Source organism: Manis javanica, chromosome 2, assembly GCF_040802235.1.
Source record: "Manis javanica isolate MJ-LG chromosome 2, MJ_LKY, whole genome shotgun sequence".
In the NCBI taxonomy this organism is placed as follows: domain Eukaryota; kingdom Metazoa; phylum Chordata; class Mammalia; order Pholidota; family Manidae; genus Manis; species Manis javanica.
Genome location: NC_133157.1, coordinates 12,286,405 through 12,312,234, shown reverse-complemented (window position 1 = coordinate 12,312,234; position 25,830 = coordinate 12,286,405). Strand labels below are relative to the sequence as shown.

The 25,830-nt window shown below is 54.2% G+C and overlaps 1 protein-coding gene across 3 annotated transcripts; it reads left to right on the top strand.

Annotated features, from left to right (window-relative positions):
* The first annotated feature begins 3,990 nt into the window (after positions 1-3,990).
* Positions 3,991-24,086, top strand: PTGS1 (prostaglandin-endoperoxide synthase 1). 3 transcript variants are annotated; one of them, XM_017673375.3, is made up of 11 exons: positions 3,991-4,093; positions 4,184-4,267; positions 10,838-10,954; positions 11,372-11,512; positions 11,710-11,853; positions 13,748-13,929; positions 14,024-14,107; positions 15,768-16,014; positions 17,937-18,223; positions 21,476-21,623; positions 22,967-24,086. In XM_017673375.3, exons 1-11 carry the CDS (start codon positions 4,087-4,089, stop codon positions 23,317-23,319), a joined length of 1,794 nt encoding a protein of 597 aa, XP_017528864.3. In that variant the 5' UTR covers positions 3,991-4,086; the 3' UTR covers positions 23,320-24,086. The 3 variants fall into 3 exon arrangements, with proteins under 3 accessions (XP_017528864.3, XP_017528854.3, XP_073081163.1); XM_017673365.3 differs by lacking the exon at positions 3,991-4,093 and having other exon boundaries at positions 4,100-4,267; XM_073225062.1 differs by lacking the exons at positions 3,991-4,093; positions 4,184-4,267 and adding an exon at positions 8,044-8,060 and having other exon boundaries at positions 11,342-11,512.
* The last annotated feature ends 1,744 nt before the right edge of the window (positions 24,087-25,830 follow it).

The following is a 25,830-nucleotide window of genomic DNA, read 5'->3' as shown; positions in this document are numbered from 1 at the left end:
ACTGGTTCAGGAGTTGGGGTAGGGGATTTGAAGAGATATTGGGTTGATTCCAGAGCTTTCCTGCCTGCCTGTGAAGCAGCCTTCAGAGGTGGGGCTGGGTGGGGCTGGGTCCCTGAGTGATTCAGGTAAGAGTCAGCTCCAGATTTCCAAACAGTGGGTGGGACCCAGCCCGGGGAGAGTTCTCCAGGGGCATTAAAATTCAGACCCAGAGAGGGCCTCCGGTAAGTATGCCAGGAGGGCTTATGATTGGTTTGGAGCCAGGGGTGGGCGTATGCAGAGAGAGAAACCCCACCCCATGTCACCAGTGGGGTACAGAGACGAGGGAAGAAGGGAGTGGGAAGTCCTTGCCACCTTGGCTGGGAGGCACTTGGGGCCTGGGTGGAACGGCCGCATAAGCACGTTGGGGGTGTTGGCCAATGGGCCCGGCTGGGGAAGACAGAAAAACCGAGACAGGGACTCACGCTTCGGTGGAGGTGACAGCAGCTGGGTAGGTTGGCCATCACCCTGATGAGTTTGGCCCTGGACCCTCACTCACTCGTGGAAGGTCTGAATGTTTTCACATATTTAATCACTCAAACATTCATTCATTTCTTTACTCAATCAACCAACATTTGCCACACAGATCCTATATTCCAGAACCTATGCTCGGCCTTTCGCATGGAAAAGGGACCCAGAGGCTCCCAGCCAGGGAGAGACAGAGGGACACACAGACTAGTGTGCGTCCTGCTGGGATCAGGGCAGACGCAGGAGTTTCCTGAGGACAGAGAGGAGGAGGAGGAGCACCAGGAGCGCTGAGCTGGGCCTTGTCCCAGGAGGGGAAGTTCACCATCCTGAAAATTAGGAAAACTCCCTGGATGTCGAGGCGCTAGGCTTGGGAGTGGAGGGGCAGGGGCAGGGGACCCTGGGCTGCGGCCATGTCCCAGGGCTGCGGCAAGGACTAGCCCAGACCTCCCCCTTGCATATCCCTACAGGCCACCCTGCCGCTAAGGCGGGCCAAGCACAAGGAATCCCAATTCGAATGTCACTTACCGCAGCCGTCTTTTCCTCCCTGGTTCCTTCCCTGGGGACTATCGCTAGCGTCAAGCCAGAAACCTAGGTGTCCTTCTCAGCATCTCCAAAGCCCCAGTGCCAGTCGGTCACCGAGGCTTGGCACACCTTCTGCCACCATTTCTCTCCCCTCCCTCCCCCACCTACCTTCCCTGGAGAACCGTGCGGGCTCCTTGTCTGCCATCTCACCTCCGGCCTCCCTGTCATTGCATCTGTCTTGAGATCTCCAGTGCCGGTTACAAGGCGGGGCCACAGCAAGAGCTCAGTCACTCCACAACGGACCTATTCTCAGAGGCCATCTGATTTGTGTTTACATTGTTCAGATGCGGAACCGGAGGCCTGGAGAGGCGCAGTCTTGTCTAACGTCACATCTGGCAGAACTGAGACTTGAACTCAGTTCTCCTGACTCCCAGCCTAAGGTTCTTTCTCTCAATGCCAGGATCACACAGGTGTTTGTTCCTTTGAGTACAGGAACAAACAATTTGGGTGGGTGGTTTGGGAGTAAGAAGCTGGCAGGAGGTACAGATGTGGTAACTTGCTGAGCACAGGGCCCGAAGGGAGAGAACACCTGGGAATGGAAGTGGGGCTTCCTTCAAGCTCTTCTCACCTTTCTTCATCATCAGAAAGTCCCCTTTTCTTCAGAGGATATGAACAGACACTTCTCCAAAGAAGAAATTCAGATGGCCAATAGGCATATGAAAAGATGCTCCTCATTGTTAATTATAAGGGAAATGCAAATTAAAACCACAACCGGTATGACCTTATACCAGTTAGGATGGCCAACATCAAAAAAACAAGGAACAACAAATGCTGGTGAGGATTCGGAAAAAGGGGAACCCTCCTATACTGCTGGTGGGAATGTAAATTAGTTCAACCATTGTGGAAAGCAGCATGGAGGTTCCTCTCAAAAAAAACTAAAAATAGAAATACCATTTGACCCAGGAATTCCATTCCTAGGAATTTACCCTAAGGAAAAATGATCTCAGATTCAAAGAGACAGATGCACCCCTATGTTTATCGCAGCACTTTTTACAATAGCCAAGATATGGAAGCAGCCTAAGTGTACATCAGTAGATGAATGGATAAAGAAGATGTGGTACATATACCCAATGGAATATTATTCAGCCATAAGAAGAAAACAAATCCTACCATTTCCAACAACATGGATGGAGCTGGAGGACATTATGCTCTGTGAAATAAGCCAGGAGGAGAAAGACAAGTACCAAATGATTTCCCTCATTTGTGGAGTAAAACAACAAAGCAAAAACTGAATGGACAAAACAGCAGCAGACTCACAGACTCCAAGAAGGGATTAGTGGTTACCAAAGGGGAAGGGTGGGGAAGGGTGGGTGAGGAGGGAGAGAGAAGGGAATTGAGGGGTATTTTGATTGGTACACGTGGTGTGGGTGGGGTGGGGGTGGTCACAGGGAAAACAGTGTAGCACAGAGATGACAAGTAGTGACTCTGGCATCTTACTACACTGATGGACAGTGACTTTAATGAGGTGTGTGGGGGGACTTGATAATATGGGTGAAAGTAGTAACCACAGTGTTTTTCATGTGAAACCTTCATAAGAGTGTATCAGTGATACTTTAATAAAAAATTTAAAAAAAAGGAAGTCCTCTTTTCTTTGGGTACCTGGACCCCCAAATCTCTGACCCCTTCCTTTTGGTCAATAATTCATGATTTATGTCTCCTCCCCTGTCTGGGTAGCTACCAGGGGGCCCTGGATCTGGAGTTGTTGGGGAGGCTGAGGACTGTCCAGCACCCCAGGGCCCCAGGCCCTCCCCCTGTACTTCTCCCTCCCCAGGTCTGCCCTGGCTTGCTCTGTCTCCCTGGGGCAGCTGGCTTTTGTCCCAGTGGAGCATGGGAACAGCTCAGGTGGGGACATGGGAGGGGCTTCCCAACAGGTCTCACCTCTCTCCCCTGGCATGGTTCCCACCCTGCACCCAAGGATGCCTAGAAGCTGGTACAGGGCCTCTGAGCCCTTCCTCCAGGCCTCCCTGATGTGGGGCCCACAGGATGGTGGGTGTGCTGGGGAAACCGAGGGGGAGAACCTGTGGGTGTGGGGACCGGTGACTGTGTGACCTACACCCCCCTCCACTAGGATCAGTTTCCCCAGCTGTGAAAGAGGACCTGGATGCTGTGCTTTTGTAAAGTTGGCAGGTAGACGTGAGTCCAGCTAGAGTGATCCCCCTGGCCAGCTCTGGAATCTCAGTTTGGGAGATTTTAAAACAAACACCTCCTGACAACCGAGCACCTGCTATATGCTAGGCACTGCATCAAGAGATTTATGTGCATTATCTCATCAAATTTTATAACAGTGCTCTGAGTTGGGTCTTATTATTCTGCCCCTTTTATAGATGATAATACTGAGGACCAGAGCGTATCAGATCTGAGGTGACACAGCTAGAAGGCTGCAGTTTGGATCTGTACTTGGGTCTCCTGGACTGGGAGCCTGTGCTCTGGGTTTCTGGAAGTAGAGGCTCAGACAGACCCCGTGGCCTCAGAGGGCCGAGGCGGCCCCTGGGGAAGCCAATCCCTCCTGTTGGATCTGTCTGAGGGCAGTGGGCTTCCCATCCAGGAGACTAAGTGCAGGCCAGCCTCCACTGCCCCTTTCAGCCCCCCTTTCCTGTCGGGGGGGATGGGTGTGTGGTAGACCAGCCCTTCTGGCCTGAGACGCTCTCAGGTCGCCCCCGGAGCCCTGGGTGACCTCAGGCCCTGGATGACCACATCATCTCTGGGCCTCAGTTTCCTGTCTACCAAATGGACACAATTCTGGCGCCCTCTGGCTTTGAAAGCTCAAGTGCCTCGGGGGTCTTGGGTGAACAGCTTAGCATCGCCTAGTGGCAATCATAGAATAATTAATACAGTTCTTGGCTGGGACGGGAGCAGAGGAAGTGGGCAGCAGCCGAGGTGACAGATGGCTGGAGAGGTGGAGCCGGGGAATGGGTGGGGAGGGGCGGGCCGAGCTCCGGCGCAAAGACGCACCCAAGGGGCCGGCAGTCTGGATCCCGCACCCTCCAGCCTCCTGGCGCCATGAGCCGTGAGTCTGGCCGGGACCCCCCACGAATGTCTGTGCCGCCGCGTAGAGCCTTGAACGCCAGCCTCAGCCCGGCCCTCTCTCCCTCTGCAGGGCGGTGTCTCTGGCTCCGAGTCCCGCTGCTCCTCTTGCTGCTGCCCCGGGTGCTGCCCGCGGAGCCCCGGGCGCCGGCGCCGGGTAGGCGGCCCCTTCGGCCCCCGGGAGACCCGCCCGCGGCCCGGCCGGCGCTCCCCGCCCCTCCGGCCGGCCGAGCTTCCCCTTTCTGCCCAAGATGCCCGGGAGGCGGGGGCGGGGGCGGAGGCTGGGGGTGGGACGGGGGCTCCCCGACGACCCCCTGGGGTGGCCTGGGCGGGGGCGCCGCCGGGTTCTTTTCTGGGGCAGTGGCCGAGTGGATCCCGGGCCGGCCTGGGGACAAGGGCCATCCCCTCTGCAGCCCCCTCACCTGTCCTGGGCCCCCAGCTGTCCAAGCCTCCGTCCCCGGGAGCTCCGCTGTTTCCTCGGGGGGCCTCTTTCGGAGGGAGCAGGCGGCGCCGGGGGCAAAGCGGGCTGGCTTTGGCCGGCCTCTAACCTTGTCCAGTCCGGACCCTCAGCCCCTGTGGAAATCTCCCTGGGTGAGGACCCCGGGTACACCAGCCATTCTGGGAAGACGGGGGGTGGAAATGCTTTTCCGGAGCTGGGCTGCCTCCCCTGAGGCTTAAACCTTCCCCTCTGCGGTCGCTCGCTCCTGGGCAGAGCAGTTCCCCGCGGCTCAGGTAGGTAGGTAGGTGGGTGCCTTTACTCCCTTAAGCTCACACGGCGCGTGGGGGGCTCAGGGTTTGAACTTGAATGTGTCTGACTCCAGGCACTTGGCGAGGTCTTTCCACAGAGAGGCCTTTCTGCCTCCTCCCACCCCTACCCCATGTACCCTGGTTTCATCACCAGGAAGATGATGGGAAAGGTCAGATTCTGTAAAATTCCACCACCCTTGCCCGCCACGTTCCAGGTGAAGGAATTCAGCTCCTCTACCCTCTGGCTCACTGCTTCTGTGTGTGCTTGTGCGCACGTGTGTGTGTGTGTGTGTGTGTGTGTAAAAGGCACGGACAGAGCTTCCTCCACCTGGTTGTGTGATCCATCCTTCTCTGGGTCTCCATTTCCCATCTGTTAAATGGGAGCAAGAGAGGAAGGGAGTGGGCGAGGGGGTCTGACCTTCCTGTTGTGATGCTCTAGAGATTTGGTGCTCAGAGGACAGAGAAAGATGTCTATGTGGACAGCGAATCTAAAGTGTCCCGGAGGGCAAGGTTTGAGTCGGTGGCACTCACAGAAGCCAAGGAGAGGATGGGGGCGCTCCGGGCAGCACGTGGGTGTGAGCAAGGGCCTAGTTCGTGGGAAGAAGAGGACGACTCAGGGGGCCAGCATTTTACGGTTTGTAAGGCCCAGCTGTGCGGAGCCACTTCCCTGGGGCTCGTGGCAGCCCTGCCAGGGAGCTGTGTTAGACCCAGTCCACAGAAGGGGGCTCAGGCCCAGGGGCTTGGCTCGTCTGTCTGAGACCCTGGCAGCGGAGCTGGGGCTCACCAGGCTGCCCCAGGGACCCGCCTTGCCAGCCCCTGGAGCAGCACAGCACTTCCTTGGAGGCCTCTGGTGGCCCCATCCAGGCCCCCAGGGCCCCCAGGGCCCACCCCGCCTGCCTTCCTGTGTCTGCTCACTGACACCCGGTAGGCCACAGCCTGTGCCTTTTTTGCTTATCTTTATATCAAAAGTGTTTAAAGGCACTTGTTTTCTTCCACTCCGCAAACATTTCCCAAGGGCTTGCTTTGGGCTATCCTTTGGCTGGAGCCTGGAGACAGCTGGGAGTCGCTCACAGACTGACCCGGAGACAGAAATGCCAACAGCCTGTCATCCAAAAGGGTCACATCTATGACTGAGGGATGCACAGGGGTGTGCAGGGTGCAGGGGAGGAAGCAGTTCCCAGGAGGCTTCTTGTAAGTGGTGACGTTCCACCTGGATGCTGAAGGAGGAGGTGAGTGGGCGGAAGTGCTGTGAGATGTTACTGTGAAACTCCGAGGGTCTTTCTGACAGAAGCAATGCAGGCTCTGAAGCCTAGACTCCTGCACCGCGGGAGGCAGATGGAGGCCCAGGAAGCTCTAGGACGAGAGGCAGGTGCTGGCTGGCAAAGGCCTTTGACGCAGGGTCAGGGGGCAGACCTGGGCCTGAGGCTGACTGGGGGGACTTGGGGTGAGACTGGAGGCCAGGAAACTATTCAGGAGGCTGCTGTAAGGGCCGAGGGGAAAATGGATGGCAAGTCGGGTGCAGGGGCGGAGGCAGTACTTAGCACTCCTGAGGCTCTGAGTGAACTGAGGTCCAGGATGCCTGCACATCTGCTCCACAAACCAGAGCCTGTGTTTTGCCCACAGAGATGTGGCAAAGGCGCAAAGGCCCTCCCCTGGGAGATGAGGGCTACAGACCCACCTGAAGGCAGGAGGTAGGTGGCAGGGGAGAATGTTGCTTCCTCCTCTAGTGTAGGGCAAGAGACGGAGTCTGGCTTGGAGGGCAAGGCTGTGCCCGACGATCCTTAATGCTCAAGTTCATGCCCTCCAACCCCTGGACTTGGCTTAGTGCTCTCTCCTTGGCTAGGGCTAGGGCATGACCCGGCAACTAGAGCTTCTTGCCAGGCAGAGAGGCCCGAGGCCAGTTAACGCTGGCACATGGGGCAGACACCCAGCCTGTGCCAGGGCCTCCCGCCTGCCGCCTCCTATCTGCAGCACCTGCTGGGTCTGTGGGCTGGGAGGGGGCTTCCTCTCCAGCTGTGCTCTCCCAGCTGTGGACCCAGCTGTCAGGGTCTGGGGTGGCGGTGCCTGGCCTCTGGCTGCCGGCCCAGCTGGGTGCAGGGGCTGGGGCCCAGTTCTTACTAGTCAGGGCCCTTTTTTCCCCTTTAACTGCCAAGCCTCTGGAGCTTCTTTAAATATTATTCTTAGGGAGATCTTTGGTCCAGCCTCTTTAACTGGCCCTCTTGCTTCCTCTTGCCTCCACATCCTGGGGCACTTGGTGTTCCCCACTGTGCCCAGAGCCCTGACTCCTGGATGGGGGCACATTTCCTTACCTGAATCCCTAGAAAGTTCTGGAGCCAGGCAGTCCTGGACAGTCCTAGTCTGTGGGAATGCGAGTAGTACGGCCTGGGCCTGCCTCTGGGGCGGCTTGAGGACACTGAGGGCAAGTTGCGGGTTCTCCACAGGTGGGGTGGGGAGTCAAACTGATGCAAATAAAGGCGATATTGGAGACAGACTGGCCGCACCCAGACTAGAACAGGATGCAGAAAGAGGCCTCCCGAGAGCCCATCTGCCCCCATCGCCTCCCTGGGATACACAGAAAAACACCGGAGGGTGGAAGGGACTTGCCCAAGGACCCACAGCCAGCAAAGAGCAGCCACTCTCTGATACATCTTTTCCCAACACCCGCTTGGGTGCCTGGCCCTGTGCTGGGTGCAGGAACTCAAGATGAATTAGATTCAGTGCCTGCATCTCCCTGGTTCTCTTCCTTGATGGTTTATGGTATAGCGTGTCCTCCGTGAGCACAGAACTGGGCTGGTATGAAAGCATGCAGGGTGTAAGTTAGACTGAAGGAAGGCCTTTCTCTGTGAATAGTTCCCAGAGCTCTTTAGCAGGGGATGGTGATCCCTCTGAGGCCCTGGCTTCATTCATTTAGGATTTGCATGTCCGCCTCAAAGGACGGGAGACAAACCTACCTCACCTGGGGTCATTCCCAACCTGTGTATCAAAGGGACTCTCCCTCCCCATCCCTTCCCCAAATGCAGGCCTGGGAGCCTCCAGGAGGAGGAAGAAGGGAGAGGAAGAGAAGGGAGTCCAAGTCTTGGATGTGCACCTTCGAAGCAGTGGGGCTTGGGTGCGTCTCTTGCCTTCCGTGCCATGCATTCCTCGTCTGTGTCACGGCTAGTCTCCCCCACCCCTGAAGGGAGTGCTGCACAGCCAATGGAGTGGTAGGTCTGCAAGGCTGTGGAGTGGGCAGCTAGAGCTCTGGCTCCCCCTGCCCCACCCTGAGGCCATGACAGCCCCTTCAGGGGAGACTCATCTCTCTGCCCACCCTGACACCCTGGGGCCCAGAAGCAGCTGTTACCCTTGCCTGGGAGAACTTTTCCTGCCCTGGGGCAGCTGGTGTTTATGGAAAGATCATGGAGGAGGGAGGGAGAGTTGGACAGCGGGTCTGGGAGGGAGGAGCCTGTGCTTGCTCCGCACACAGCGTCTCTTGGCAGGAGAGAGATGGGCACAGCTCCGCTGCCTGCTGGGGCAGGACTCACCGGCTGCAGCGGGAAGCCTCCAGCTAGGCTTAGGAGCCGGCTGCTGATGGCTGGGAAGATGAGGGCCACGCTCGGAGTGGCCAGGCTCCTCACAGCATTTTATTAATTACACAAACATTTGTTGATCCGTATCTCGATCCCCTAGGCGGCTGGATCTCTCCAGGGCTTGGGTTGAGCCCCAGCTGTGTGCACAGCCTGTGTTAGGGAGGAGAAAGTCAGGAAGGTGTGGCCCCTCTCTTTGGGACTTTCAGCGGAGACGAGCAGGTTGAGATGGAGCATGAAGCCAGATGCGGGACACTTAGGGAGGCTTTCTGGTGGAGGCCAGGCACAGGATCAGTGAGATGAGTCAGGGAGATGGGGGGAATTTGTTAGGGGAAGAGCAGCTGTCTGAGAAAAGGAAGACTTTTGGCTTAGGGGCTAAGGGATGGGGCTGCCATCAAATGAGCTGGAAGGGCCTCTTGAGATCCGTTAGGATCCCAGCTGGGGTAGGGATGGGGAAACAGCCTAGAGCAGGCCTGGGCTTTAGCCCCTGTGTCCGCTGAACAGCAGGACTGACCTGTCACTGATAGAGGGACTGTGTGCCAGGGTCGGAAGCTGGGCAGTGGGGCAGGGGGTGCCTCTAGGGCTGCCCGGAAGGTGAATCACATAGGCAAGCAAGTGCCCTGAACAGCAGAGGTCATCGAAGAGAGCTCTGGGTCCCTGAGCCGGCTGTGGGGATGGTTCCCAGGCTCCCTGGCATTTCTGGGCCAGTGGCTGTGGGAGGGGAGGCTGGGTCCTGTGTGCCGGTCTGCCTGGGTCAGCCTGATAAGCCCTGTTTGTCTAGCCTCCTTCCTGTTGGCCCCACCCTCCTGTACCCCTGCAGGGGCCACAAAGATGCTATTGTGGGGCTGTGAGGAGTTGCCAGAACTTAGGCAAAACTATTTGCATGATTCTTGTGATTCTCTTCTTCCTTGCCTGTGTGTGTGTGCATGTGTGCGTGTGTATGTGTGTGTGTGGTGGGGCTGGGGCCAGGAGGACCCTGATACCCAGGCCCCATGCTGTGTAAAGGCTGAGACTAGAGGGGTCAGGCCTTGTCCAGGTTCATGCCCAGTGTGCCCAGCACCTAAGATGAGTTCCCACGCCTGACCTGCAGTAGCTACCCTCTTTACCCCCGACGGTCATCTACACAAAGAATTCATTCCCAGTGATGTGGGCTCTGAGTCCAGATCAGGAAGTATGCTTGCCTGGCATTTTGTTTGTGAGACCAGGGAAGGGCCAGAGTCCTGGGTCTGCAGGAGGCCCTGCTCCATTCTCTGTCCTTGGCGAGGCTGCTCCCTCTCCCTGAGCCTCAGTTTCCCTCCCCGAGCTGTGTTGAACACGCCCTGAGGAGTCTCTACTTTTGCTGTTGAAGGATCACTGAAGCCATGCAGATCTGAGCAAGGGGACTGTGGTCAGCAGGCTCTGGGTTGCACACAAGGAGGGACCTCCTAGCGGGGTTTCTCCAGGGGGAAGGAGCTGATACCAGAGCTCCCCTTGCCCTCAGGAGGTTTTCCCAGCCACATCTCCCCTGTTCCCTTGGTCCCTGACCTTTGCCCTGACCTCGGGCCCTAGAGCCCAGACTCCACCCTGACGTGGGCCAAGGCTGGGGCCCTCAGGAGCAAGAGCTGAGGCGGTGAGACCCCCTCACACCCACGCTCTGCGTGCAGAGGTCAGGGGAACTTCTTCTTTGGACTTGATTGCCGAGTCTGTGGGGGTGGGTGGCAGTGAAGGGATGGGCGGTTGATCTGGTGTGACTTGCTGGGTGGCCTGTGTGGGTTTCCCCCCATCTGGCTTCATTTCCCATCTGCCAGTGGGCATTACAGTACCTGCTCTTCCCCCACTGCCACAGAAACAGCGATGATGGGCAAGATCTGGTGTGAGTTGCTGGTTGCCCTGTGTGGGTTTCCCCCCATCTGGCTTCGTTTCCCATCTGCCAGTGGGCATTACAGTACCCGCTCTTCTCCCACTGCCACAGAAACAGCAATGACGGGCAAGCTTGTCTCCCTAGTGTCCAGGTGCCTGGAGCTTGGGGGCTGGTCAGAGGACCCTCCATCCTCACCCATCTTCTGAACCCCACAAACCCTGCCCTTGGTGCTGGGCTCTGACTCGGCAGGAAGCGAATGCTCTAGAAGCCTGTGGCTGCAGCATCTTATCAGCTGTTTCCTAGCCGGGGTGTCACAGCTTGGGGTCCGGACTCTTCCCCAGCCCTCCTTTGGTGGCAGCAGGGAGGAGGGAGACTTCCCCTGGGGCCCGATGTGGGCTTGGCTGGAGAGCTAAAGCTGGGCCTGGAAGGGCAGGCCTGGGGGCCTTCTGCTCCTGGCTGTAGGGACAGATGGGGCCCTTACGGGAAAGCAGCTGTGACTTGAGTCCATGCCTCTGGCCCAGGATGGGGGCCAAGAGGTCACCTGGAGTGGTTTCTGATCTCTGCTTCTCTCCCGCAGTGAACCCCTGTTGTCACTACCCATGCCAGCACCAGGGTATCTGTGTCCGCTTCGGTCTTGACCAGTACCAGTGTGACTGCACCCGCACGGGCTATTCTGGCCCCAACTGCACCGTCCGTGAGCTGAGCCCCCTGCTCCCACTCCTTCTGACCGGGGCCCCTCTTGCTCTCCTGGGCTTGTGCCTTGAGACCTCCCCTGCCCGCCTCGTCTCCGGATGTGGCCCTGGTCTCTGGCCTCTGACCCTCTCCCTGACCCGGCTCCGGCACAAGCTTGCCCTGCTGGCACACCTCACGCCCTTGTTCTGGGCTCTGCCGTGCCCTCACTGCTCAGCCCGACCCCGCTCCTGGGGCTGGCCTCTGTCCTCAGGTCTGCTTTGGGCTCCGATGAGCATCATCACTCCCAGGGGTCCATCCTCACCTGCCCGAGGTGTCCTGCCTCAGTCCCTCCTGGCTGTCCTCCCCAGTTCCCGTCTTCCACCCTGGCTACTTCTGGTCCCGCCAGCAGGCCCTGACTGAGTGGCTCCCGCCCCTGCAGCCGAGCTGTGGACCTGGCTCCGGAATTCGCTGCGGCCCAGTCCCTCCTTCCTCCACTTCCTGCTGACGCACGGGCGCTGGTTCTGGGAGTTTATCAACGCCACCTTCATCCGTGACCTGCTCATGCGGCTGGTGCTCACAGGTGGGTGGGCGCAGGCCCCCTGCTCTGGGGGGATAAGGAATCCTGCCCGTTCTTGGAATTCTTAGCTTCTAATAAGAGCAGTGGGTGGGGAGACTTTAGGAAGCCACATGAGACAAGTGCAGTCCAAGAAGAGGCGGGGATGGGGGTGTCACTGGAGGTGGGAGCCCCCTTCTCACTGATATTTTTGCCCTCTGCAGCACGTTCTCAACTTATTCCCAGCCCCCCGACCTACAACCTAGCATATGACTACATCAGCTGGGAGTCCTTCTCCAATGTGAGCTATTATACTCGAGTTCTGCCCTCCGTGCCCCAAGACTGCCCCACGCCCCTGGGGACCAAAGGTAATGGCGATGGGGTCAGGGAGCTGTGTCTGGGGATCCCAGGAGATGCCTAGTTCTTCTCTGGGTAAAAGCAGGCAGAAGAGCAATTACTGACCCTTTTCACAGATGGATAGACCAAGGCAAGACAAGGCCATCCCCAGACCAGGGATAAGGAAGAAGGACAGGAAAGGGTGGTGAGGGTATTGCCTGAAGACACCCAGAGAGTCAGTGGCAGAATCAGACTAGTGTTTCCAAATTTCCAGGGCACCTCTGCCTGAGCCTTCAGTGGGGTCCTGCTGGGATGGGGGTGACTTAAAAGTTGTAATGTAGGAAGGAAGGAATAGTGTGCTATTTATTGAGTGCAACTCTGTGTTTGTTCTTTACTAATGTGAATAGTTTGACACACTTCTTCAGTGTGGGTTACACGTAGTAATTCAGATAGTTATTCTTTAGTTGTCCAACACTCCACTTGGTCTCATTAGCAAGGGTCTTCCTCCGAAAGCCTTCTTCCCATTCCATTCTTGATTATTCGAAAATGCCAGGGGCTTATTCAGTTCAGAGCCACCAGTTCTGCTGCAAGTACAAAGAGGACGAGAGGACAGGTCCACCACTGCTGTCTCCTCTGTTTTGGCCACATGGTGTCCCTGTTGAACACTGGTCTTCTGCAGGCCTGCGGTTGTGTGCTTTTCTAGGCTCAGAACCTTGCACATGCCTAGACGTCCTTGCTTAGGTCTCAAGGGTACTTCTCTGATGGTTTGCACTCCCATGATTAGCCTTGATTTCCAAAGCATGACCATTCTGCCAGGGTAGCTGGCTCTCACAGAACTTCCTGCCCACGCTTTGCAGAAACCAGTCCTTGCTCAGTGTCAATCTGAGTGATGATACCAGGTCCTGGGGTACAGACCATTCCCTCCAACTCCCTTTTGGTGAGTTCCCTTTGGGGTGCTTGATATCCTTGCCTGCAGAGGAAACCAGCTGGACATCTCAATCCAGAGAAGTTCTATTGATCTTGAACCTTCAACACTGAGCCTCACATGAGGAATTATGAAAGGATGTCTTTTCCAGAACATGAAAATTCAGTTACTCCTTTCTGTGAGGGCCTTGGGTACCAACTCATCTGGCACTGACGTAATTAAGAAAGACTCTTAATACTTATTTTCATAATAACAGACACTTGCTTCAAGATGACTTGTCTTTACCCTGGGCACGGAAAGACTGGCATCATTTAAAATAGGTTGGCAAACTCCAGCCCACTGCTGTTTCTGTATATTCAGTTTCATTGGAACTCAGTCAGATTCATTTATGTATCATCTATGGCTGAGCAAAGCTGAGCAGATGTGACAGAGACCGTATGTTGGCAAAGCCTAAAATATTGCCTATCTGACCTTTTACTGAAAAAGTTGACTGACTGTTGGTTGAAAAGATTCCAGCTCACCAATTCTCAGTTACGTTCACATTATAGTACACACTTCTCACATCCACTGCATAAAATAGCTCTCATTTGTCCTATATTACAGATGAAGAAATTGGGCCTCAGAGAGATGAAATGACTTATCTGTGTTCACACAGTTAGCAAATCAGTTAGCCAAATGTCCAGAGGAGAGTATAACAAACTCCTGTGTATCCATCTCTCAGTCTTAACACTTGCCCGCAATTTGCCAGTTTTATTTGTGACCTATCCCTTCTCACTTTACATTTTGTGGAATATATCAAAGCAAATTTCAAGTGTCATGTCGTCTCACCCATAAATTCTAGGGTCTTTGGGAGAGAGGCTGCAAGGGGCTGCCTGGTGGGAGGGAGGTGGTTCTGCTCTGGCTCCCTGCATGGACCAGTTTGGTCTGGTGAGCCCAGAAGGCCCTACGACAGGGAGATGCAGACAGGAGGCAGCTCCGTTTTTTCCCTTCTCCCCAACCAGGGAAGAAGCAGTTGCCAGATGCCCAGCTCCTGAGCCACCGTTTCCTGCTCAGGAGGAAGTTTATACCTGACCCCCAAGGCACCAACCTGATGTTTGCCTTCTTTGCACAACACTTCACCCACCAGTTCTTCAAAACGTCTGGCAAGATGGGCCCTGGCTTCACCAAGGCCTTGGGCCATGGGGTGAGTACCTAGGAAGGGCCTAATTTGGCACTTGCAGGTTACTACTGGTGGGGCAGGACCTCGGGAGCTGAAGGCACCCTCTCTCTGTCCTCAGGTGGACCTTGGCCACATTTATGGAGATAATCTGGAACGTCAGTATCACCTGCGGCTCTTTAAGGATGGGAAACTCAAGTACCAGGTAGTGCTGGGCTTGGGGAAGGGGCTGTGGGCAGGGCCTGCCAGAGTCTCACCCTGCAGAAGCCGTTGGGGCTCGTGGGTGGTGTCCTGGGAGGGCCAGCTGCAGGAGCTGGAGCCTAGTGCAAGGAGGAGAGACGGCAACTCCTGGGGAAGGTGCCAGGCAAGAGAAGCAGACGGGAGCAGACCTGGCCTTTCCTACCTTCCTGGGAGGTAGGTTTGAGGGCTCCATAGCAGATAGCTCGGTTTGCATTTGTTCATTTAATTATTTCACCATATTAATCGGGCACTACCATGTGCCTGGCCCCAGTGACTGAGCAGTGACCGTGACAGCTAATGGGCTCTGTCCTCCAGGAACTCATAGCCCGTTGGCACCACAGATATAAATATTAGGATGCCAGTTCCTTGAGGACTTTCTGTCTGAACTAGTGCTGTCCAGTAGAAATACAACCCTTACCAAATATGCAGTTAAATTTTTTTGTGGCTGCTTTAAAAAAGGTAAAAGAAACAGGTAAAATTGATTTTAACAGTGTATTTTACTTAACCCAATATGTCCAGAATATTATCACTTCGACATGTCACCAGTACAAAAATTACTAATAAAGTACCTCACAGTCTTGTTTTCATGGTAAATCTTCGAAATCTGATGTCTGTTTTATACTCAGAGCGCATCTCAATTTGGATGCCAGATTTTTCATCCGAGATACCTGATTTGTGTTTAAATTTCATAAAATAGAGTTGAAAAAGTAGATTCATGGGCTCCTGTCATTCTGAGTGTACTTAAAGATTTCCCAGTGGTTGAAGTATCAGGTTTAACATGTAAGTCTAATTAAAAAGAATTAAAAATTCAGTTCTTCATTCACACGGTCGCATTTGTGCCACAAGTGGCTAGTGGCCTCCACAAGAACTGTGCAAACCTTAACAAACATAAGGCACAACACAAGCTCACTGCTGGGTGTCTAGGCCTGAGAACAGTCCTCGGCATATGGTAGGCCCTCAGGACACACCTCCTGACTGAGTGCAGAGCTGCCCCCAGGGAAAAGCCAGGGGAGCCCTCAGAGGCTGGAGAAGGCCTCCCTGGGAAGCTGGGAGCCCACCCCATTGCAGCAGCACCGGGAGGAGTTAGGGAGGCCAGGAAGGGGAAAGGGCTTCCCAGGTTAGTGCGCCCCTGCCTGGGAGAGCAGCTTGAGGGACCAGGAGGAAGGGAGGGATGGGGGGAGAGAAGGGATGAATGCCTGCAGGGGAGGGGGAGACATCTGCACATGCGTTTAGGATTTCTGATTTCTGCCAGGAGCAGAGAGGACTTGGAAGGGGCTTAAGTGAGGGCCTGGTAGTAGATCTGGGGTCTGTGCAGGATTGCTCTGGCTGCGGTGCTGGGGACGGACTGCTTGGGGGCCGGAGTAGGCAGAGGGAGCCGCTTGGGAGAGGGGTCACGGTGGAGGATGAGGGTGGGCTGGAATTGGAGGGTGGGAGTGGGGATAAAGTAGAAGGGCCCCTTTTAAAGAGGGGTTTAGGAGGCAGAATCAACAGTCCTCGGTTAGGGAGGGTGGGCAGGTGCCCTGCGAGGTAGGGGCAGCTGCAGGTAGGAGGAGGGGGCATGGCAGCTGTGGCAGGGGCAGGCCCCCTGCTCCGTCCCGAGGTTGCCAGGTGGCCCCCTCTTGTAGGTGCTGGACGGAGAGATGTACCCGCCATCCGTGGAAGAGGCGCCTGTGTTGATGCACTACCCACAGGGCGTCCCGCCGCAGAGCCAGATGGCCGTGGGCCAGGAGGTGTTCGGGCTGCTGCCTGGGCTCATGCTCTATGCCACGATCTGGCTGCGTGAGCACAACCGCGTGTGTGACCTGCTGAAGGCTGAGCACCCCACCTGGGGCGATGAGCAGCTCTTCCAGACAGCCCGCCTTATCCTCATCGGTGAGGACTCCAGACCAACCCTGGCCTGGAAGGTCATACCCTCCATCCTGAGAAGCAGGCGGGTGGAGGGCTTGGGGAGAGAGCTGGGATTAGAATCCTAGGGCGTCTGCTTACTAACTGTGAGACCTTGAGCAGGGCCCCTTCCCCTGTGTTAGCCTCAGCTTCCAAATCTGGCCACTGGGGATAATGATGGTGGTTAAGGATTTGTTGAGATAGTGAATGACCTTCAGAAAATGGATGACTGTGATGGTTGATTATTAGCTGGTGACTTGCAGCAAATTTGGTTAGCACCCCCCATGTCTCAGTTGCCCCACTGTCCTGCCCCCAGATGCACACAATGACATCCCCAGCCTGTGAAGGTCAAATCCCAGCTTGCCCAGACTTTGGGAATCCTCATGTTTCCTGCCCTGCGTGTATCTGCCCTCTCGGAGTTTGGTAGCTTCTGGGTGACTCAGGACAGGATATTTTTGCGTCCCCTCTGGGGTGAGTCTGCAGCCTAAAATGTCAGATGGTTTCCTGCCTGGGAGCTTGGCCTCTGATACTCCTGTCCAGACTGTCACCAGTGAGTCACCAGCCTCTGGGCATCACTGGGCATGGCTGGGCCAAATTATAGTGCCTGATTCACTGGAGTCTAGGAGAGATATCCTCTCGGGGATAGGAAGAGCCTAAAGGAGAAGGGGTTGGTTCTGAAGTCCCAGAATTACAGAGAACTTGACCAGAGAGGGCAGGTCTGTGGCTAGAGGCTGTGCAGCATGCTGACTGGTGATGGAGCTGTGACCACAGGTGATGAATCTGTACATCTAGTGCTTCATCTACCACCTCCAATGACCTTATGGTCCAGACACGAATACCTTTGTATGAAAATTTAGATTCAGAGATGTTAAGTGAATTCTCCAAGGCCACTAAGCAGAGGGAGACTTGAACCAGTCTGGTGGCCACCAAAGTTCTTGCTACTTCACTGTATCACAAGGACGCTCTCTCCTGAGTGTGGGGAGGGGGTTCAAGGCTCAGCTGGATCCTTTGTCCCCAATGCCTACACTTAGCACTTCTTACTTCTCGCCTACGGGTATTGACACCCTATTATGCCAGACCCTGTGTCAAGCATCTGCTGTCCGCCCGGCTCCACACCCCCGTGAATGTTATGTTACTGATGCTATTAGAGTACACGTTTTACGGATAAGGAGGAAAATACGTAACACAGCCCAATGTCAGGTGGCTAGAAATGCTGAAGCCAGGATATGGGCCCAGGCCTGCTGATTGCAAATCGATCCAGTGGCTCTAGATCAATTTGCGAATGGCTAACTAGCTAAAATACCAGTATCAGGTTGAGCAGTTTTCATGTTGTTATGGAATGTTAGGTTTGTTTCTTCCCTGGCTCTTTGCTTCATAGCTGGTTACAGAGGAGGCAAAATCAGTTCATAAGAATCCTGATGGGAGAATGTGGAAGAAATACATGTGGGACTGGGCTCACTTCATGTCCACAGCAGCTCCCAGACTGGCCTTTGCAAAGCCCTCCCACCACTAGGGGGGTCGGCGCGCTGTGAGTCCGCGTTAAGTCAGCCTCTGCTTGCCCATCCCTTGTGGCGGCTGTGGGAGGGTGGTCACCCAAAGGCCACAAAGCCAGCTCTGGGATACTTCCTCTGCTTGGCCTGCTGAGCTGGGCCTACAGCCTCTGTTTGGAGCCCTGGGAGTGGCTGCCGTCCTGGGACGTCGGAGACAGAAAGTTTCCCGTCCTATCTGGGCAGGAAGTTTCATTTTCCTACCCCCTTACAGAAGACAAAGTGAAAGTGGCCAAAGAAAATTAAACCACCACAGCAACAGTGAAGGAGCGGAAAGTCAGCACTTTTCACGTACTGCTCTGCTTCCGAAGCTGGGAGCTGCATCGCTGTGCTTCTCACCCGCTTCCCAATCCTCCCTCCCAGGGGAGACCATCAAGATCGTGATCGAGGAGTATGTGCAACAGCTGAGTGGCTACTTCCTGCAGCTGAAGTTTGACCCGGAGCTGCTGTTCAGCGCCCAGTTCCAGTACCGCAACCGCATCGCCACGGAATTCAACCACCTCTACCACTGGCACCCGCTCATGCCCGACACCTTCAAGGTGGGCTCCCAGGAGTACAGCTATGAGCAGTTCCTGTTCAACACCTCCATGCTGGTGGACTATGGGGTCGAGGCCCTGGTGGACGCCTTCTCTCGCCAGAGTGCTGGCCGGGTAAGCCTCAGGGGAGCACTGGTGAGGGTGGGTAGGCTCTGGGATCCAGCAGACCCCAGTGCAAATCCCAGTCTTCCTTTCTGTAAAATGGGGATGGTGTCACTCCCGCAGGGCGGTGGTGAGCATTCCCTCATTTGTTCTCTTGTTCTCCTGTTCATTCAGCAATAGTGGGCATTGCTCTAGGTGCTGGGAATATGGCAGTGAGCAAGAACCCTGTGGCTCTCGGGTCCTTGGCCTTTGGTTCCTGTGCCCTAGAGTGGAACGATAGTCGTATAGCAGCTGACATCCTGTGAGAACTCTGTAGGTGTTGGGCAGGTGCTTTTCTGATATTACCAGAACTGTAAGAGCACATTAGGAACCACAGCACAGAAAGCCTGTGGTGCTCTGGCAACTTGGCGAGGGGCTGCTCACCCAGTGTTGGGGGATGTGGGTAAGGAAGTGATGTGTGAGCAGAGACCTGAAAGATGACCAGTGTCTCCCAGGGAAAGAGGCGGTGTTGATGGGGGTGATGGTGCTCCAGATGGAGGGGACAGCATGGCAAAGGCCTGGAGGTCAGGGCAGGCAGTCTGAGGACCCGGAGGACTTTCAGTGTGTGGTGGTATATGTGAAAGTGCCTGCACAGAGCAGGGCTTTATGAAGTCATAGAGCTCTGTTAGGGGCTGAATAGCCTGCCTCCCTGGCTCATGTGTTGGAGCCCCAACCCCCAGTACCTCAGAATGTGGCTGTATTTGGAGATGGGGTCTTTCAAGAAGTAATTAAGGTTAAATGGGGTCATCGGGTGAGCCCTACTCTGCCTGGTGTCCTTTTAAGAAGAGAAGAGTAGGATTAGACATGCACAGGCAAGATACGCAGAGAAGGCAGCCACCGATTGGTCCAGGAGAGAGTCCTGGGAAGGAAACCGTCCCTGCTGACACCTCGAGCTTGGACTTCCAGCCTCCAGAAATGTGAGGAAATGAATGTCAGTGGTTCAAGCCAACAGTCTGTTGCGCTGTGTTGTGGCAGCCTAGCAAAAGCATGGGGCCTTTCCCCCTGGAATTCCTAACCACTCCCTTCTCATTCTCCCTTCCCTCACGTCCAGAAGCCCCTCTCTCCTTCACCCAGGCCCAGCTCCCTACCTCCCCTGCTTCTCTCTGATCTTCTCTCTGACCTGCACCCCCAAGCCCTGTCATGAGGTAGTGGTGCCAGGTGGACAAGGCTTCCCCCTGGTAATTTGGCACCAGCATGTGCCGTCACCAGTGGGCAGCAGCTGGCTGGCGCATGGCCTCTGCTCTCTGTGGGACACACACACAAACAGAGACAATAGCTTTTGCGTGGGGCTGTATGGTTTCCAGTGCATTTTCAGGGGATGGTCGTGGTGTGGTGTGAAGAGCCCCGGTGCCATACTCGGCACAAAGAGGAAGAGCAGTAGAAGTGTGTTGACTTTCAGGGTATGGAAGCTGGTGTGAGAAGTGGTAAAACAGGGATTCCCCTGGCTGTTGTCTTGGGAGGTAGCATGTGACCCCCTGTCTTGGTGGTTACCGCTGTGACAACTGCTTTGTGTACTTTATGTCACTTATTTCACCACAACCATAGCTGGTTAATGCTCTTACCTTCCCCATTTTTGCTTGTGAGAAACTGAGACTGACCAAGTCATCTGCCCAAGGTCCCTGTGTTCATTTTCTAGGGCCGCCATAAAGGACCACAAACTGCAAGACTTTAAATGGCAGAAATTTATTCCCTCACATTTCTACTGGCGGGTAGTCTGAAATCAAGGTGTCAGCAGGACCTGCTCTCTCTGAAGACTGCAGGGGAGAATCTGTTCCATGTCTTTTCATAGCTTCTGGTGGTGGCTACCGATAATCCTCAGTGTTTCTCAGCTTAGAAGCATCCCTTAAACAGGGAATTCTCTCTGGGCCTCTGTTTTCTCTTTTTATTAGGACACTAGTCATTGGCCTAGGGCCTATCCAAATGGGTGTGACCTCATGTTAACTTGATTACAATCATTGCCAAGGAAGGTCAAGTCACAGGTGCTGGGTGTTAGGACTTCAACATACCAACGAGCTGAGATTGGCACCAGCTTCTACTAGTTTAGTTCTAAGATACATAATTCCACCCAACCATATTTTTCCTTTTTTCCCACCCAATTATACTTGTTCCATCTAAACAGAACCCTTTTTTAAACATTGACATTATCAGTTCACCCCGAGCAATACAGTTTTCTTTTGACCAACACTCCTTAACTTCCTGGGGCCTTCTTGATCTTGTTGGGTTATCTGGGCTTGGAACTGTTTTCTCTCCTTTTTTAGGATATTACTCCAACCCTTGGTCTTGGAGTTATACTCCAAGCTTAGTCAAGCTAAATCTCTGTATATAGTATAGTTTTCATGGCAAGAGTTTAGCTCTCTCCTTGCCATCTTTTGGCCCCTCTGCTCCCCAGGAGGCTTGGCAGAAGGGACGAGAAGGAGCAGACTGTGCTCCTGTGAGTGGCTTTGTCTGGTCTGAATGGAGTGAGTCCCTGTTCTGTGTGGCTCCCGGTTACTTTCCTGGTGGTGGTTGGTTACTGGGGGTTCACTCTTGAATACTGGATGCTCAAGAAATATTTATTGAATCTCAATGCTGTGATTCACAGAATAGAAAGTAATAGAAATAGGTTTCTTAACAGCATCCCTTAAAAGATTAAACATCTCTGTTCTCTGATAAGAACTGACTTGGAGAAAATGGCAGATGCATGTCAGTTCTGTCAGGCATAATTTAAAAAATCTCTCAGGAAAGCCATAAGTTTTGGCCCCCAGAACTAATATTTGTCCATTCTTTGGATTCTATCATTTGCTGCTTCACAAACCCTTCTGCCCCTCCAAATTTCATTTCCAGAGCTGGAATGCCCTTTCCTTCTGCTTCAGCTCTTGGCCATGGCCATGCTGGCCATCTCCTTTGCAGAGGCCTCATTGCTGAACCTAATAGTTCTAGAACCTTCCTTAACAGGATGTTGGGGGTTGTCACCTAAATTCAAAGAATTGGGGGACAGTGTGGCTGGTGAGCCATTAGAGAGATCCTTCTGGCCCACTCCACACTTTAAAGATGAGGAAGTTGAGTCTCAGAGAGGGTCCCTGAGGGAGCAGGACAGAGGCAGACTAGGACTGGGTGCCCAGCACCATGGCTGCTAGGCTGAGCCGTGCTCTTGGTCCTCGCGCAGAAAGGACTCCTGACCTGAAGTGCTTCCCCAAGACAGTGTGGCCTGGCCCTCAGACCACACGTGTGTTTACCTCCTGGCAGGTCGGTGGGGGTAGGAACATGGACCACCACGTACTGCATGTGGCTGTGGAAGTCATCAAGGAATCGCGAGAGCTGCGATTGCAACCCTTCAATGAGTACCGCAAGAGGTTCGGCCTGAAACCCTACACCTCCTTCCAGGAGCTCACAGGTGAGCAGCTGCTTTCCTGCCCTTGAGGGACTTGTAAGCAAGTGAGGGAGACGCTGCAGGAGCACAGTGGGGCCACACATGTGACCAGCCCTGTGGCTGTGGAAGTTATAAGGCGTGCGTGCTGGGGGTGGCGAGGGTTGGCACATAGGCTGCTTGGCAAGAGAAGATGGGTTTGACGAATAAATAAGGATTTTCTGAGTGGAGAATAGTGGGAACCGCATTCTAGGTTGAGGAACAGAAAGTACAAAGGCACAGAGGTCACAAAGAATGACTGGGGGTAAGTTGTAGGTGTGGTCAGCACAAGGCGCTTATGTTGTCCATGTTGGGGGGACGAGTTAGTCATGAAGGGATAGGACCAAAATGTTAGAATTTTGGATTCAGTGCTAAAGGTTTTGGGTTTTATTCTGTCTAGTAGTTCCTAAATACCTATTTATAAATCAGCAGCCTAAGAATCATTTAGAAAAATTATTAAAAATACCAAATCCCAGATATCTCTCTCAGAGATTCTGGTGCAGTAGGCCTGGGTGGTACCCAAGAATCTGTATGTATGTGTATTTTATATAAATATATATCATAATGTATTAAAGTCAGTATATTATAGATACTATAATTATAACATAATACAATTATAATTTAGTCTGATTATTTTATTACATGGATCCTCTGCTGTTAGCCAAGAGTTCGGGAACCCTTGTGACAACAGGAAGTTTTCAGTCGGGGTGTGACATGATCCGTGACTGTGCTAGTGCACTACGGAGGGCGGATTTGAGGATGTGGTTGGGAAGCTCAATGTCTGTCTCCCCTTGGTCACTGTCTGTGAACATAGGGGGCTCACAGAGGAGGGAGTGAGTTCCCCATAATCCTCGAACAGCAATCCTGGTCACTCTTCAATCTCTGGTGACAGGCCAGAAGGGAAAAGAACATTGTAACAAATCTCTGTGTGAGCTTGGGCAAGTGACATGACATCTCTGAGCTCCAGCAGAATGAAGGTGTTTGGACCAGCATACAACCTTGAAATGTGCCTACAAGGGTGCAAGATGGGTGGCTTCTCTGTGCTGTAATGACCAGGTAGTTGGGGCAGAGAAGTGAGATGAGCTGCTCAGTGTCACACGGTTTTTGGTGGTAGACCCAGGCCCTTGATTCCTTCAGTGGTGAATTCCGTCCCTGGAGGTGGCCCTAGAGAGGGGTTGATCGGCCAGGCCAGATTGTAGGGCATGTGCTTCTCAGTTGCTCTAATTGCTCTTCTGAAGTCACTTATTCTTCTCAGAAAAGGGGCCTAGAAGGTTCCATCCCAGATTCACCTTAATGGCACCGACTCTGACTGTAGCTTCCCTCCCTTGTAGGAGAGAAGGAGATGGCAGCTGAACTGGAGGAGCTATATGGAGACATTGATGCTTTGGAGTTCTACCCGGGGCTGCTTCTCGAGAAATGCCATCCGAACTCCATCTTTGGGGAGAGTATGATAGAAATCGGGGCCCCCTTTTCCCTCAAGGGCCTCCTGGGGAACCCCATCTGCTCTCCGGAGTACTGGAAGCCGAGCACATTTGGGGGCGAGATGGGCTTCAACATTGTCAAGACTGCCACGCTGAAAAAGCTGGTCTGCCTCAACACCAAGACCTGTCCCTACGTTTCCTTCCGTGTGCCCAAGCCCCACCAGGGTAACAGGCCTGCTGTGGGGCCGTCCACAGAGCTCTGAGGGGTGGGCAGCAGCACTGTGGAGGGCAGAGTTCTGTGCTGAGCATTTCAGGATGCCGAGGCCAGGGCTGACAGCCTCAAACGCTGGGTTTCTGGTTCGGTGTCAAGAGTGTCAGGGTTGACATTTAGAACTTTGCGTCTCTCATCCATTATCTGGAACACTGTGGTCTTTTTGTTATTCTAGAATGCTGAATGCCTGGCTAGCCATCCAGAATGTTAGGAGTGGTTCTCAGTTGGCATATCAGAACACCGGGTTCCTGGTGGACCACCTAGAATGTCGGATTTTTGGAATGTTGACTTTGATTACAGGTGTTCTAGAACGTGGAACTCTTGATGAAATCATCTAGAGAGTTGGGGGTTCTTATTTTTCATTTTAGAATGCTGGCTGGCTCTCCAGAAGTTGACTTTCTAATTGGCGGCACAACCAGAATGTTGTGCTCCCGGTTGCTGATCCAGAACAGCAGCTCCCATGCCGGATCAGTCCTGATCTGAAAGTCCAGGATGTTGATTTGATTCATTTTCCTGTTCAGTGAGATAACCCACAGAGCAGGAGACTCCAATGTCTAATAAGAATGCATTGCCTGAATCTGTGCCTGCGGTGAGGAGGGTAAGGAGGTGGGGACCCCAACTAAGACCCTGGTTGAGAACGTAAGGAGGACAGGGGGCCTTTTGCAGGCCATGGGTTGGGAGCCACCAGAGCTCTGTCTCCATCTGGTCTTGACTTGTGGCAGCTGTTTCTCATGAAGCTAATAAAATTCTTTTTCCAAATTGCCTGCTATGTATCTCTTTTCATCCTAATCCCCAAAGCAGAGACAACACTGAAGTGACCTTCCTCCTGGCCTCCAGTGGATGTGCTAGAAGGTGCAGGATGAGACTTCCCACCGGATCCCTGGGGCCTGTCGCTGTCTAGACTTTTCACCACCAATGCTTCATTCCACCCCCACCCCGTGGCTCAGGCACTGCCTTTTCCAGGCTGCTCTCCTGAAATACACAACCCCAGCCCCAGGGGGTGCAGCATTCAGTTCCCGACCACAGATCAAACAACTGCCTCCACTGCAGAGGTGGCAGCCATGCTGAAGAGCATCTAGGGAGGGGCGCACTGACTGTGTGCCAATCTTACACATTTTATTCTCATTTATTCTCACCCCAAGAATATGAAGTAGGGGGTGTCATCTGCATTTCAACACCGAGGAAGCCCAGACTCAGGGTGGTCAGCTGACACGCCCTCCAGGGGCCAGCGCCCGGTCAGGGCCCAGGCCCAGCTGGCTCTAGAACTGGGCTCCTTCGCCACCGTCTGGCTCTTCCGCTTTCTGGTTTGACCCAGCCCCGGCCCTGATCTTGCTCTTCTGGTTCAGGGTCAGAGGCAGAAGGTGGAGTGTAGCCTCCTCCTTACTGCATGCTATTTGTTCAGCCAAAATGTTTATTTTCCCAAGTGCTTGCAGTGTGCCGGTCCCTGTTACAGGCTCTCGGCTCCAGCAGCGAGCCTTCAAGACAGATTTGGGCTCGCAGACCTGTGGGGGTGGGGCAAGAGAAGTGCAAGGTGACTGTGGGTGCCCTCCTAACCGCCTCTGCTCTGCCCTGCGCCTGCTTGACTGAGAGACCTGAGACCCTTTCCCAGCCACATAGGCCCCCAGACCCAGCAAGGGAGGCCGGGTCAGAGGGATAAGGTAGGAGGCTGGCAAAGTCGCTCATGCTCCTCACTTTGGGCTTAGAGTTCCTCAGGAAGAACAATGGCCCGGAAACCATGGGGAAAATTGGGTCCAGACTGGTGGTCCCTGGGGCTGGGTCTCCGTACAGACCAGAGCGCCCTGTGCCTCCTTGTTGGCTGGGGACTGTTTCCACCATTCCTTCCTGGCCCTGCTGAATGCAGAGAATCCAGTCCCTCCTGGCTCCCCCATAGCTCTGATGTGGAAGGACCCTTCGTGTGCTGGAACTGGGCACAGGGTGGCTGTGTCTCGCCCTTGTTTGCCCGGGATCTATTTCCCCTATGCTGCTAATACCCCTACTTTGCCTGTGGATCTGCCCGCCTCTTGTTCATTTCAGCCCTGGTGGTCCCCTCAGGGGCTCTGTCGCGGCTGAGAGGGTGGGCTTGTCAATCAGTGCCCGCCAACTGGACACTTCCTCCTTTTAAATAGGCCCCTGAGTGGAGTTGCCTGGAGATGGAGACGTCTGATTCATCCCCACACCTAGGCTCTGAAAAGACTGTCCATTAGTTCTTGCTTCTAAGATCACTAGGGAAGCCTGAATTCCTGACGGTCTCAAGACCAAGCTTTTCCTTCCATCCTGGGGCAACTCCATGAATTCCTCTTTCGCTTAAGTTGGTCTGAGTATTTGTTGCAATGAAACCTTAATTGCTGCTGGCCTGGGGTAACAGAAGCACCGTGGTGGCTCTGAAGGGAATTTTGATCAGCCTAATGTTTTAGAAAGAGTACCTTCGGGTAGGGTGGATGACAGAGGGGGGGCAGCAGGGACCAAAGGCTGGCAGAATGGTGAGGAGGCTGTGGCCCAGGTC